Genomic DNA, 14,846 nt, shown 5'->3' with positions numbered 1-14,846 from the left:
TGCTCACGAGGGGCAAATTAGTACAAGGTCTGGGACACTTGGCCACCATTCCAGATTCTTAATGCAATGGACTAAAAAATTCATGCAATGGACTCTAATGATTGGATTTATGTCTTGGATTCTAGTTTTAAAATTACACTGGAGACACCACCAAGAATCAACTTATAATGCATAGGGCTTTCATGTTAGAACTCAAAGGCCAGGTATTAACGTCTGGGCCTTCTGGTCACCATTGCCACTTCAACTCCACTCTCTAGTAGCTCCCAAAGTGGCTGTGTATCAGAATCACTCAAGGATTTTGTTAAAAATAGATTTTCTGACTCAACTCCAACATAAAGAATCTGAATTTTTTTTTCTTTTTTTTTGCAAGCTGCCTAAGTGAATCTTATGCAGTCACCAAGGACCCATTTACTGAAGACATTTGGGAAGCACTTCCCTGGTCTAGTGGTTCTTGAACTTGTATGTGCTTCAGAGAGACCTAAAGGACTCATTAAAATACAGATTGAACCCTCAGAGTTTTCAGTAGGTCTGGGATGGAGTCTGAGAATGTGCATTTCCAACACGTTTCCAGATGATGTCGATGTAGATCTGGGGCCATGCTTTGAGAACCACAGCTCTAACCTAGGTTATTTGTACACATGTTTATTATTCATTAGCTCTTATATTACATGGCCAAGCAAGGCCTGGGCTTCAGAGGAAGGAATTATCCTCTCAGATCAAGGGTAACACTTGGCTGAGCATCAAAATCACCTAGGAGCTTTTATTTTCTTTAACGCTCAGTTATTGGAATTAGGCTTCTTCTTCACCCCAGATCTACTGAATCGACATCTCCAGGATGCTCTGGGAATTTGTATTGTTTTGAAGTAAACCAGAAGTTTCTGATTACAAGGATTTGAAAACACTGCCTTAGATGAGCCAGATTTGTGACTTTATGAATAACTTATACTAAAAAAATCATTTATCTGAAATTCAATTTTAATGGGGTATCCCATATATATATTTTTGTACATCTGGCACCCCTAGTGACTGAGCTGTATATCTGTGAAGAGTTTGTTTCCTCTGTGTGTTCCCCCTTTTGCTTAACACAGCCCTATTTTAAATGCTCAAGAGGGTGGTGGTGAGGAGTAAAATCCATGCAAACAGGATATGCAGGATGAAGAAGAGAAAATGATTTCCTCAGGAAACACACACACACACACACACACACACAGAGAGAGAGAGAGAGAGAGAGAGAGAGAGAGAGAAACTTAATTAATCGAGACAGCAGAAACAAAATCAGGAAGGAAAAAAATACTGTCTGCTAAGGGCTTTTTAGCAGACGATTCGTCAATTATACAGTCAAAAGAAACCCTGGGGAATAAAAAGACACCAAAGATGCTATTAAAATGTTCCAAGTGAAGCCATATATAATTAATTTTAAACAAGCATAAGCTATGAAAACTCAAATACTTCAAGGTGCTGAGTGAAAGGAAGGATAAATCTGCACCAGGCTTCAAAACCAATGCGTCCAGGTGAGTCTAAGATTAAGCCAGAGACAGGGAAATAATGTCTGCTCCCTCCCTGTTTTATTGGAAGCTCAAGAGAGCCTTAAGACGAGATGCTCCCAGTGCATCAAGGACGAGAATACAGACACATATAGGCCAGCACCTGACATCAGCACATAACAACTAAAAACTGAATCAAATCAGTGGAACAAAATCAAAACAGAGAAGAAAAATTCACTGATGCAGAAGACAAAGAATATAAAGGATGCAATTTGGCAAACCACTGCACAGGCTGAGTAACCACCATATAAGAACCATGGTCCCTGCAAAGCAAGCAGGTTTCTCCCTATTCTGTTTTACCAATCCATAGGTTAGGCATCAGCAAAGTTTTACTGTAAAAGCCAAGAGAACGAATCTTTTAGACTTTGTAGGCCATATACTGTCTGTTGTGTCTACTCCTCCTTGCTGTTGTAGCATGAAAGCAGCCATAGACAACACATAAATGAAGACATGTCTGTGTTCCAAATAAAACTTTATTCACAAAAATAGGAGGCTGCTGTGGAACTGAATGTTTGTGTCCCTTCAAAATTTATATGTTCAAGCTTCAATTCCCAATTTGATAGTATTTGGATATGAGGACTCTGGGAGTTAATTAGGTCATGAAAGTGGAGCTCTCATGAATGGGAATAGTGCCATATAAGGGAATGAACAGCCAGTCTCTGTCTGCATTCTGCCCTGTATGAATACAAATGGTGGTCTGCAAACCAGAAAGAATGCCCTCCTCAGACACCCGATCTGCTGGCACCTTGATCTTGGACTTCTCAGCCCCCAGAACTGTAAGGATTAAAATTTTTTTAAGCCACAAAACTAATAGTGTATTTGTTACAGAAATCCAACAGACTAAAAGTGGTAGGACGTATGTGGCTGATGAACCATAGTTTGTGGACTCCCACCATAGGTGAGCCCACATGGTAAGGATAGTGTCATTAATGGACTGACTTGATGGAGTACTCAGTCTCCCGATGGTAGATGCTCAATTAACAAACAAACAAAAATACTCCATTATCACCATACATACAAGGGCAGAGTGTTTAGAGCTCACCCCAACTGCAAAGGCAGGAAATCAGGATTCTGAAAACAGAAGTTGCTGAGACTATTATAAAAGGGAAAGAGGAGACAAAGGGACCAAACATTTTAGCATGTTTTTAGAAAGGTTCTCTTGGTGGCCCTGACATTCAGAGAAAAGCTGACTGCATGGGGGAGGGGCCCTCTGGCCAGTTTCTTTGAAGTGAAGCTGCTATCCCTGAGGGTACAACATGTGATAGGGCTTCATCCTCCTCCATCAGGAAGGTTTCCTGACCTTTTCAATTGACTAATTACCATTTAGCATCCTAAGAAGTATCCTTCCTGAAAAATAAAAAGCTAAGTCACTTTGGCAGAGAATTTCATAATTCAAGCTGGAATAGATCACCCATGGTGCATGGAAACTTAACTTCAGTGACCTCCTTTACGACACTGGTAAATGTTTTATCCGAGGTCGCCAGGTCAGTCAAGAAACACACAAGCATGCATTCTATACTGTATAATTTAAAAGCTTTATTTCCTCCCACAATAGTAAATGGGTTTCATATTAGTTCAACTGAAGTTTTCTTCCTATAGTTAGCTGCCTTTCTCACTGACTGTGTCATTGGTGGGAAAATTGCTTTCTCATGATGGAAGAGTTGATTTCATAGGGACACTCTGAGCTAATCACAGAAATGAGAGAGTCTGACCCAGCAGATTCTGAAGGAGTCTTGAGGTCAAGCAGTCCATTCAGCTAAAGGCCTGGTCAGCAGGACCAAAACAGGCTGCTGCAACCTCTCTGTTGCAGATACTGGCAGGATCCTCCCTGCAGAAGAGACAAGATGCAGCCCCTCTGACCAGGAAGCCTGGAAGCCAGACAATCCCCTCACTTCCTGCTACATGCCCTTCCTCCATCCTGTGGCCCGACATAGGAGTGCTTTAGCTCAGCGAACAACTGGCTTCTGCTTTGGGGTCGTCCAAGGTGCACTCTTCACCAAGTGCAAGACTGGTCTTCACTCAAACGTTCAGCGTTCACACAGTTTTTGGCTTGTGCTTCGGAGGGCGGTTTCTGTCTCTCTTAGGAACAGTGGCTTCATGTCAGCAGAGGCACGGAGACCCAGGCCAGCACTGGTAGGTAGAGCGTGGGGGCACTGCTGCCGGATGTTCTCTGAGCATGCATCACGGCGAAGACTGCATTAGTGTGGTTGGTGGGTAACTCTACATTACAGATCATTCCTTCACAGCAAGACCTACACTCCTGTTACAGAAGCAAGGGGAGAGGGGAAAGAGAGTAAGTAATGGGAAGGAGTGGGAAGGGCAAAACAAAGAACAAAAGAATGCTTCCATAGCGCTGAGGACGGACAGAATTAGTTACCCAACTCATCCGGTCTATGAGATACTCAGGCCCTTGAGTACCTTTCCCCCACTAACCCGAAAGTAAGGACTATCTTGAGAGTCTTTTCATTTTAACAGTGATTTATCTGTAGCAAGCCAAGCATAAGCAAAGGAAAAAAGAGGAGGAGAAACTGAATAAGATTGCTCGATTGAGTCAACAAATCTTCTAAGGTTTGTAAGGAAAAACACTGACATGAAAATGAAAGCTAGGAACCTTTTGGATTGGCCATTGATTTTCTTTCTCAGTACAACTTGTTAAGGGATAATAATGACTTTGTATTGTCTATACTAACAACTGATTTCTATCATTACAACAGCAAGGGCTTGCTAATTATGGCTGCTGAGGAGTGGAAAAGGCTTGCTCCCTCACAGCACAAGGTGTTTTCAGAGGAAGCAATCTTCTGTCATAATACCTGGTATAAGGCTTCAACCTGATAAACTTAGCCATCCATAGAGGCTTCCAGGATGGCTAAGAAAAGGGCAGCAATTCTACATGTCTTTATCAGCTGCTTTCAACCCTGGCAGTAAGAACATCAGAATCTCCTTGGAGAACTTTAAAAAAGAAAAGAGAGATGCCTGGGTGGCTCTGTTGGTGGCTCAGGTCATGATCTCCCTGTTCGTGAGTTCAAGCCCCACATCAGGCTCTGTGCTGATGTCTCAGAGCCTGGAGCCTGCTTTGGATTGTGTATCCCTCTCTCTCTCTGCCCCTCCCCTACTCACACTCTATATGTCTGTCTGTCTCTCTCTCTCTCTCAAAAATAAAACTTTTAAAAAATAAAAAGGAAAGAAAAAAGAGCCTAATGCCCAAGACCCCACCTGAAGTTCAGTTTCAGCTGATCTGGGATGTTCCCTGACCACCACCAATATAGCTGTGAAAACTCCCCAGGTGACTCTCCAACGTTGCCAGAGCTAAAAGCTACTGGTATCAGAAGCACTTTCTGTACACAGTAACTAAATCAAATTCTAAAATCTCATAAAATTAACATACTTTTCAAGTAATTTTTTTGTCAAACATTTCACAATTCCGGGCATATAAAAGAGTGAAATGGCTCATTTTAGAATGATAAAAAATTAAGGAGATCAACTGATCTGAAATATATCTATACTTCATTCTATTAAACTAAGATCAATTCTTTCAGACTCTCACGTCCCCATCTAAGCAGAGGTAGGGGTTAAGACCAGGTTTCCTTAGTAAAAGGCATCCCCATTTCCCTCTTTCCACAACCCAGCTACCCTGTGCATTGTTCTCGGTGATATCTGGCCATAAACAAAATACATGAGCTGGGTTCTGTAGCGTTCATCACTCTCTCATGGATGGTTAGCTCTTGGGCTTCCAGAACAGACTTCAAACAAATCAAGTTCGAGGTCTAGGATGGAGCTCTGTGGTCCGGGAATTATCATTTGTTTTTAGTGACATTTTTTGTTGAAGGACAGGAAGTCTTCAATTTCTCTTTGGTCTCCACTACATCACTGTAAGGGAGTCTTTCCTTAAAGACTACATGTATATAACAGGTTACTTTATCTTTCCTGCCTTTCCATTATGTATAACTAATGACCAGTAGGAAAAACCTTAGGACAGTAACCTTATACATACACACACACTCCTTACTGTATGTTCAGAATCTCGGCTGTGGTGGCAGCCAACAAAATGACATTCACTTCTGGAGGCACATTTTTTGGTAATGGATGTACTTCTTCCGTGGCTGGTGAAGTGGTGAACTGTCAGACAGTACTGTGTATCTAGGCAGGGGGAGAAAAGGCAACGTCATGTTTCATGCTGCAAAAGAGAAACTCAACAATCACTTCAGGAAAGACTAAAACTCAGGATGATCCTTAGGTTTCTAGGCAAGAAGTTTAATGGCAGGAGTGGATGCCTCTCCTTTGGTGCCAGCTAAAGTTGAGAAAAAAGTTGAACAAGCTTTTCATCAGCACCTTAGGTCTGCTCATTTCATATGAGAGTGCCAGCATCTCTGTCTCTGTCTCTCTCGCTATGAAGCACGTGTTCTAGAACTCCAAAATAAAATGAGAGTTGTAAACATAAAATGCAGTGGGTTAGAACACATCTTGGTGTATTATTCAGCATTTGTTTCTTGTATACTAACAGACATGTGGTGGAATAGAATGAAAACAGGTGCTTCAAAGTATACATCAAGACCACCTTCCTGACCCATCCACTTCTTACTCATGCTCTAATCCTCCCTGCATGTTTGACTTTTCCAGAGTATTCCCATTTTCCTACTCTCTCTTCCCCTCTCTGCACAGAGCTAGCTCATGTCTACAGTTTTCCCTATAACTTTAAGTACTCACATTTTACTACTTTTAAAGAAAGTGATTTCATCCAATATGCTAGGACCCGCCACTTCAGTTTTGCATCTCTCTCCAGTTATCTCAGACCAATGCAATGCCCCTTAGTTTATTGAGAAGGGACTACAGCAGCAATGTCATAAAATGGGGGGAAACCTGACTAATGTGGAGAGCACTTGGTTTTAGAGAATTCTGTCACATGTGAGCACTATTAGGTCCTTAAAGCTCATTTTCTTTTGAATAAAAGATGATAACAAGTGTCCGACATTTTGATAGGGTTGTGGTAAGCTTCAAATAATATTAACACGCCATCAGCGAGGCACTCTAACAGGTATTCACTCAGTCAATCCTTACAATAAGCCTTAAGGCAAGTCATATTAATATCATTTTACAGATAGAAAAGCCAAGGCACGGTTTCTTGCCCACAGTTAACATTAGACAGAAGGTGGTGGAAGATAGGATTCTAACCTAGGCAGTTTTCTAGGGTTTGTACTCTTAGCCAGAACACTATTCCGCCTCTCAGCATACCTAGTGTTAAACTAGATGATGCTTTGCTGTGCTCTAGGAGAGTAGCTGACTTCTGCCTTTAGAAGGACAGGGAACCACTGAATGTTTGGGAAAGGCATTTCGACCTATACTTCACATAAAGAAGAATCGGAAACTGGTAGCTGCATGTGTTCGTATAAAATGCCACACATGCTAAAGCACCCTAGAAAGTCAGAATAGAAGCCAGGGTAAATAAAATAAGAAATGTCATTCTTGTCATATCCTGTTACACAGAGAACCTCTCTCAACAACACTGACAGACCACAGAAGTAAAGCTCTAAGGTGAAAAGGAAACCTGAGCTGACAAAGAACAATAGCTGTGGGCCAGTCTGCCCCCGAGAAATGGTTGACTATCACGCCCCTAAATGATGACTAACTGCAAAGCAAGAAATTATACCCTCAGGTAGAATTCCAGATGGTTAGTATCTTTGGGGCTTGACTGGAGCACAGTCAAAAATGTACTGTCATGCACACTGGAATATAGGGTCGTTCCGTGGCAGTCTTGTTAAGAGTCAAGTTTTCAAGTTGGACTTGGAAGAGCCAACTTCCTTCACCCTTCCCATCTCTGGCGTTTCCTTGCTGATGGAAAGCTGCAGCTCCCTTCTTCTGCTCACATGTTTCCACAGAGATGAAACTCTGCAACCCGGAAATATCCACGCACGTTCCCATTCAAGACGGCTTTGATTCATGAATGACAAATCAGAGTACTGTACTGTTCCTAGTAGGAACAGTGTTTGGATACAATTCAAAATGATATAGTCCATGAAGACGAAGTACAAGGAGTTGGACATCAGTGCCGTAATTTGCTACTGTTACAATCCTTACCACCCGTTTTTCAGGGGCATTTAAAGCAAATAGCTAAGAATGGTACCCACCCTCTGAAGTAAATTAGTAAAGAGAGGCATTGGCTGGGGCGCCTGGGTGGCGCAGTCGGTTAAGCGTCCGACTTCAGCCAGGTCACGATCTCGCGGTCCGTGAGTTCGAGCCCCGCGTCCGGCTCTGGGCTGATGGCTCGGAGCCTGGAGCCTGTTTCCGATTCTGTGTCTCCCTCTCTCTCTGCCCCTCCCCCGTTCATGCTCTGTCTCTCTCTGTCCCACAAATAAATAAACGTTGAAAAAAAAAGAATATGGTACAAAGATTTCCAAAAGAGTCAAGGTAATAGTACACCAAAACTGGTAATCTTTAGCTCTAGAAGAGTTTGTTGGTTGGTTTGCTTTTCTTGGCCTTTTAGGTCTGAAAACCTAAAAAATAGTACTTCCTAAAAATCTGAATAGCCTCATCTTATAGCTCTAAGTAGAGCTTTCCAATTCCAAATCATCCCTCAGCACATCCCATCTGCTTTACCTCCAAGTTTATATATGTTAAATCATTCGACTTCTTGTCCCTCTATCCCTACCACCATAGTCCCGGTAGTCATCTTCTCCCGCCTAAAGACAATAAAAGACCCCACTTGGTTTCCCTTCTACTTTTGTCCCCAACCACTAGGGATGTATCCGGGAGCTAAGCAAACTAAAAAGTTCTCAAATGTTTGTCAAATGAATGAATGAGTTACCAAGGCACCAATGTATCTCAAGAGTATAAAAAACCCTTCTTTGCTTTAGCCAGTAAGTGTGACTTTTCTAGAGGTATCAAGCATTTCTGAAATTCTTAGAATGCCTTAGACAACACTGTGGACTATTTGTTCTGCTTGATAAATACTATTTAAGAAATCCTCCCTGGAGGCACACACAGCACACACAAACTGAGGTTATACCATCAGTTTCCAAGTACTCTCAGAGTAGTCTGATACCTGCACAGTCTACTAAAAGAAATCTGATTTTGATATAACATCATCAGCCTGTTGATATATGCTAATCCCATTATATAAGGCAGGTCTGCTCACGGCCAGTTAAGAGAGACCTAAATGAGGTATAATCACCAGAGAGTGTTCCAAACTCAGTGCACTTACTTTGTGGGCACCATTTGTCTTCTGCCCATCGATTGCAGTTATAATTATCCCTTGCATTTTCACAGGTAAAACACTTGAAGCTATTTGGAAATGGCGTAGCTTTAAAGAAAAATGCACAGTGAAACAGAAAGGTTAAAAAAGACAAAAATTTTAAACATCAAAGATCGCACAAATTAGCAACTTTTATTAGATCAAACGAAATTTACAAACCATCATCCTTAGAGTTTTCGTTGCCAAGGAGCTGGAGTTAACTGCCAGACTTCGGGGCCTATTTATTGTCTTTTCTTTAAATATTTTGTCTGTGCTTATCTACTATAGAGTAATGAAAATGGTTCCACAAGCCACTCTGAAACACCCATGGTATTGTTTCATTACAATTTATAACTTGGGAATAAGTGGGGGTTGAGAGCACAGGAAAGGGTGGTGGCGGGATTGGAACCAATGATTTGGTTTAGTGTGGCCCCTGAAAAGAACTGGAGTCAGATTAACCTGAGCTTGAATTCTGTTCTTCCTACTGAGTAGCTTTATCATTTTTAACTTCCAGGAAATAATAATATTTAGAGAAATGCTAACAGTGAATATCCCCATGACTTGCAGAGGAATCATGAAGATTAAACAGGAGGCTGCAATAAAAAAAATCTAGCATAGTCCCTGGCACATCAAATCCTGCTGGTTTCTGTCTACACGCACTTCCATTACAGCCATCTTCAACCTCAATCAAGCAATCTCACTTGATATACGTCAATTATCACAACATTAGACCTCAATCAGGAATGTAACTTTTAATGTAAGGATGATAGCAATTCTCAGGCTCTTATGCTCATGCTGGTGTTACAGAAAGCAGGAATTATGACTGCTGGCAGTCTGGATTGAAAGTAACTAGAATGTCCTTTTGGTCTTTAGGTTTTTGTGTTTTTTTTTTTCCCAAACTTGTATCTTGTTATTTTAATGGGTAAGAAGTCAAAAGTGTAATAAATTTGACATTTCTTTATAAGCCATGGCATAAAGCCTTATGTAAAACTTCCAATTCTTCCATTTTTGGAGAATAAGATGGATAAAGATTAAGGAAAATGTCCGACCATCCTAGTAAACTGATCATGTTAGTCAAATATTTCTATTTTTTTAATGATTTTTTTTAATCATAAAATTTTATTAGGCTTAAAGTTTCAAAATTTGTCTATAATTTAGATTTTACGAAAATCTCAATGTGTTTGTGCCATGTCATTAAGCTATTAGTATACAATCATTACCAGTTTAGAAATATATAATAAATGATAGTTCAAGGTGTGCGTGGTATATATGCAATATATGTGTGTATGCACACACGTAGTGTCAACAAATAATAAAGAAAGCACAAAGGGAAGAAAAGTAATATATAGGCTTCATTTAGAAGTGGTATAAAGACAGTGGGTCCCAAACCTGGCTGTGCATGAATAGTATCAGAAGAGCTTTTTTAAAAAGAAGAGGGTTTGGGGGAGGGAAAGAAAAGAATATAATTTACATCCCACCCTTCTGACTACTGAACCTCTGCAGAGGAGACCAAGGAATATGTAGTTTTAAAGGCTTTTATCATGATTTTGATACTCTTCCAGGTGTGGGAACTATAGCCATTCATCTTTATACCAATTGGTGTCTATAATCTTTCTCTAATAAAGTATATCAGAGAAGTCTCACTTGTCTGAAGAGAGAAAGGAGATGATATATGTATAAAAGTACAAATATTCACATGTATGCATATAAAATATATTATCCTATAGATAATGTTCACTGATATTTGCTTCTGTGTAAATTATTAGTGGAAAAGTTGAATTTTATACAGCCTTTTCTAATGGTGACTATGCATATTAATGAAAATCCAAGTATTATTTCCCACCTAATTTCAAATATACAAATGTGTTTCAAAATTGTTAATGGTCATTTGAAAGAATATATCATTTAGGGGTGTCTGGGTGACTCGGTTGTTGAGCATCTGACTCTTGATCTCAGCTCAGGTCTTGATATCGGGGTCATGAGTTCAAACCTCATGTTGGGCTCCACAACCATATATAAATTATATACGGAGAAACTTCCTTCCTACAGCCAATATCCTTCTCCATTGAAAAGATCAACAAAGAACACTGTCTGCCAAGCCATTCGTGGTGACAGTGTTCAAGAGATTATTTTACTTTTTCATTTTTAAAAATGTTTATTTATTTTTGAGAGTGAGAGAGCGAGCGAGTGCACGTGAGTAGGGGGAGGGCAGAGAGAGAGAGGGAGACACAGAATCAGAAGCAGACTCCAGGTTCCGAGCTGTCAGCACAGAGCCCAACGCGGGGCTTGAACTCATGAACCGTGAGATCATGACCTGAGCCAAGACAGATGTTTAAACTGAGCCACCCAGGCACCCCAAACAGAGTATTTTAACCAAGAACCATTTTGAGACTTCAGCAGAAAGCTAAAGCATTTTAAAGAAATGGAGAAAATTTCTGTCATTATGTACTACTCCTCCTCACCAAAGTAGTGAAGACTCTCTGGCTTATTCTAGGTATAAACCAAATATTCCAGAGCAGGCAAAGTTATTATAGGTGGAAAGAGGGACTTCGAATTGTCGCCCTGACCCTACGGTCGTGAACCAGGACACAACCACTACTTACGGTCCAGAGGAGGCCTCACGTTGTAGAAGTTGATGTTCTTGGCCAATGCCCAGTTTTCTGACAAGATAAAGATCTGGACAACAGCTACAGCCAGAGCATGACGGAGGGGCAGCATTCTGACCTTGGTTATGGGAAAGTCCAAAACTCACATCTACAATGAAAAGAGAGACTGGTCGCATTTATCTGCATGTTGTTTGTCAGGAGGAGCAGGCTTTGCTTCCATTTGGGAAGCCTGATTATTCAAATCTATCCAACCATCTACTTGTTCTATAGGGCCCGTACCTGTAAGCAAACTGCACTCTTTTTCACAGATGAAAGCTAAGTAATTACTGCCTTCTACTGGTCAGGCCTCTGCACTAGCCAGTTAAGCTCTAGCAGGACACCCAAAGGCCTTTCAGGTTCCGGAAGAACAAGGAACAGCATGGGCGTGGCCGCACCCCATTCCCTCACTGCCTGAGGCTAGCCGGCGTACTTTGTGCTGAATCAGGCAATCACTTAACAAACAGGGTTCAGAGGCACGTTCACCTGAAGTTACTGAAACACCTATCTGTCAAGTCCATACTCTGAGTAAACACTTGTGTTTGAGAAATTTTGCAACGCTTTCAAAACCTGGAAGAAACTTTAAGAGTCAGAGAACTAGGAAGGGCAGTGCATAAATGTACAACGAGTTTGGGAAATAGAGTCTCTGCTGGACCCCAGAGCACAAAGACAATGCCATCCCCATCTGTGTCTGTCACACTGGGTGCAACAAGCTGCCAGGAGGTTCTAGAGAAAACAGAATAAGAGTTGTTTGAAATGCTGATGTGATGTTAGTCCTAGCCCACAAATACTGCTTCTGCTTTCAAAGAGGTGAAGTAGGCAGGTTTGATACCCAGTGAAACAACAGACGTCCACAGCGCACCGAGGAAGACAGTACATCTTAAGTCCCACTGGTTCTACCCTCTAGAAGCAGACCTGGTAGTAAGAAAATCTTCAGGAGAGATGCTGAGAACATACAGGATCACCACAAACAGGTTCTCTTTGGCAATGGAGAGGTGTGGAAAGCAGAAAAGGATGTAACTTGGAGTCCAAAGACTTTGGTTCAGGTATTGGCTCTGCTATTTATTAGCTGTCTGACCTTGGGCAAGCTCTTTAAGCTCTATTAACCTCAATTTCCTCATCTGCAAAGTGGTTTAATAACACCCATTCTGCCCACACGTTTGGATAATTGTAAGCATCAAATATAGGCTCAGGTAGAATCACATAGGATTGTGAAAGTAACAGCACTTGTAATACAAGTCTGTGAAAATGCTAGAACCTTAGAGTTCAATAATATTGCCTGAACTCATTTTCTTCTTGCTGAATCAGCTGGTCTCTGTGGGTTTAGGAAATTTTTCAAAGAAGAAAAGTTTGATCTCTGCACATATGAGCATAATCCTTCACATGGATATTTTGTTTGAAGCCAGGATAATAACGCACAGAATCTAGGGATTTTACCTCCCCCTGTTGTGTTGTGAGTATATTGGTTTTGCATGTATAGCTAATAATGCCTACCTACAAAGATGGAACTAGACAGCAGACAAAATATAGCCAACAGCATCCCCATCCCTATAGATGGCTTCTGCCACCAATTGAACATAGTCTCTAAGAAGTACTCAGTGTAAAGGAAAACCTGGAAGGTTTCAAAAGCCAATAGGGCTAAACTTCCTATACTGCATTTCAGCTCACGACAGAATGCGACCTACTGATATGTAAATACATATATAAAATTCTGTCCTGGTTCATTTTAGAAACCAAAATTGATCGTTCACAGTTATTAGATTTCTAAATCTTATTTTTATGCTCTTTCTGAAGAAATGGACATTTCTAATAGCTAACTATATTATTCCTTACAGACGAGTCATTATGCTGGTACAAATTCTCCTTCTCCTATTCCTTTCTCTAAGTTGGACTGCTCCATATTAATTGTGAATCTGGAGCCAAGGAATGAAGACCCCTGCTTTACACCAGTGGAGAAACTTTGAGTAGGAGAGACTCGTCCCTTTTTCACAAATCTCAAATTCATTGTGTTCCAATAGCAACCCATATTCAAGTAATATGGAAATAATGCCTAAGATTATACATTTCAGAGTCCTATCATCTACATTCAGTCCCTTTTCCATCACTAACAAATATGTGGCCTCAGACAAATTGCTTCAACTTTCCAAGCCTCGGCTTGCCCATCTGTAGAAGAGGCACAATAACAGTCTCTACCTCAGAGTATAGAAGCACAGACTAAATGACATCATGTGTATGAAGCACTCAGCCGAGTGCTGGGCACATGGGCACTTTCAGGTAGAGTACAGGCTCAAATACCTGCTTCTAAATCTACTCTCTTTATAGACTGGTGCAAGTTCCTTGACCTCTCTGTACCACAACTTTTGCATCTATAGAATGGAAGTAATGATATTAATACCTACCTCAGAGGGTTGTAGGAATTAGTTAATACACATAAAGCACTTATCTAATTAGCTGTGTTCGCCAGTTTTCAATCCTCACTAGGTAGCATTCGCTGTTAAGAACATATCTCCAAACAGGAATCACAAGTCAGAACCCCTGGTTTTCCTCATGTAATCTCTATGTGAGACAGAAGCTCATTTATTCATTCAAATGTCATTACTGACATGTAGTACATAGAAAGAAATTGTTATTACTGGACCTCCAACACGGCCTTTGCTCTCATGAAGTGTGCATTTTAGAAGGAGAAGACAGACACTAACTATGTGGAAAATGTAATTTCAGATAGTCATGATTCTGAGATAAGTACAATAGAGAGATGTGTGGGTGAATAGGAGGACCTACTTTACATATACAGTGGACCCAGTATGAGAAGAAACCACCCAAGCAAAGAATCAAGGGAAAAGACACTAGGGTTCCAAGATAGGAAGAAGTGCACGTGCAGGGGGGAGGGGGCAGGGACAAAGTCAGAGGTGGTGGGACCAGATCATACAGGCACTTACTTACAGGCCATGGCAAGGATTTGGGATCTAACAAAACCAAGGAACTGTTTGGTTTTAGATTATCTGATTTTTAAAAAATGCTTGGTCTCTGCAGAGCAACAGGTCCCAAATCCCTAGCCTTATTTCTCACTCCCAGAATAAAGGGATGCCAATAACAGACAACATAGAGGAATTTAGGATTCACAAAGGTTTCTCTGAATAAAAGAGTGATTGGATGGCAGACGACTTTAAAACAACCAAATGAACAGCAAGCCCAAGGATTAGATTTGTATTTTGTTTTTTCCATTCTTCAAAACAGGACTGTAGGGAAAGTGGCATCATTACCATTGTACAAGTGAGCTTAGGAGACAATGTGTGTAAAGATCCTAGCACACTTCCTGGAACACAGTAACCCCATCAAAACAACAGTGAAAAGTTGCCATATCGACTAGTATATTTTTATTTCCATTTTTAGCTAAAACAGCATAGCCTTATTGTACCAAAATTCGCCAGAACT

The 14,846-nt window shown here is 40.9% G+C and overlaps 1 protein-coding gene across 3 annotated transcripts in view; it reads right to left on the bottom strand.

Annotated features, from left to right (window-relative positions):
* Positions 1–3,060: 3,060 nt before the first annotated feature.
* The window catches only part of LYPD6B (LY6/PLAUR domain containing 6B), a 50,265-nt gene continuing 38,479 nt past the window's right edge, over positions 3,061–14,846 (bottom strand). For all 3 annotated transcript variants that reach the window (XM_043576657.1, XM_043576659.1, XM_043576658.1), the window contains 4 exons: positions 11,373–11,523; positions 8,740–8,838; positions 5,551–5,681; positions 3,061–3,804 (listed from right to left, as the gene is read on the bottom strand). In XM_043576657.1, coding sequence (XP_043432592.1) covers positions 3,640–3,804; positions 5,551–5,681; positions 8,740–8,838; positions 11,373–11,487 — 510 coding nt within the window. In that variant the 5' untranslated portion in view covers positions 11,488–11,523 and the 3' untranslated portion in view covers positions 3,061–3,639. The remainder of the gene's footprint in view (positions 3,805–5,550; positions 5,682–8,739; positions 8,839–11,372; positions 11,524–14,846) is intronic.

Source organism: Prionailurus bengalensis, chromosome C1, assembly GCF_016509475.1.
Source record: "Prionailurus bengalensis isolate Pbe53 chromosome C1, Fcat_Pben_1.1_paternal_pri, whole genome shotgun sequence".
NCBI lineage: Eukaryota > Metazoa > Chordata > Mammalia > Carnivora > Felidae > Prionailurus > Prionailurus bengalensis.
Note: the sequence above shows the minus strand (reverse complement) of the source record. Positions and strands in the feature narration are given on the sequence as shown.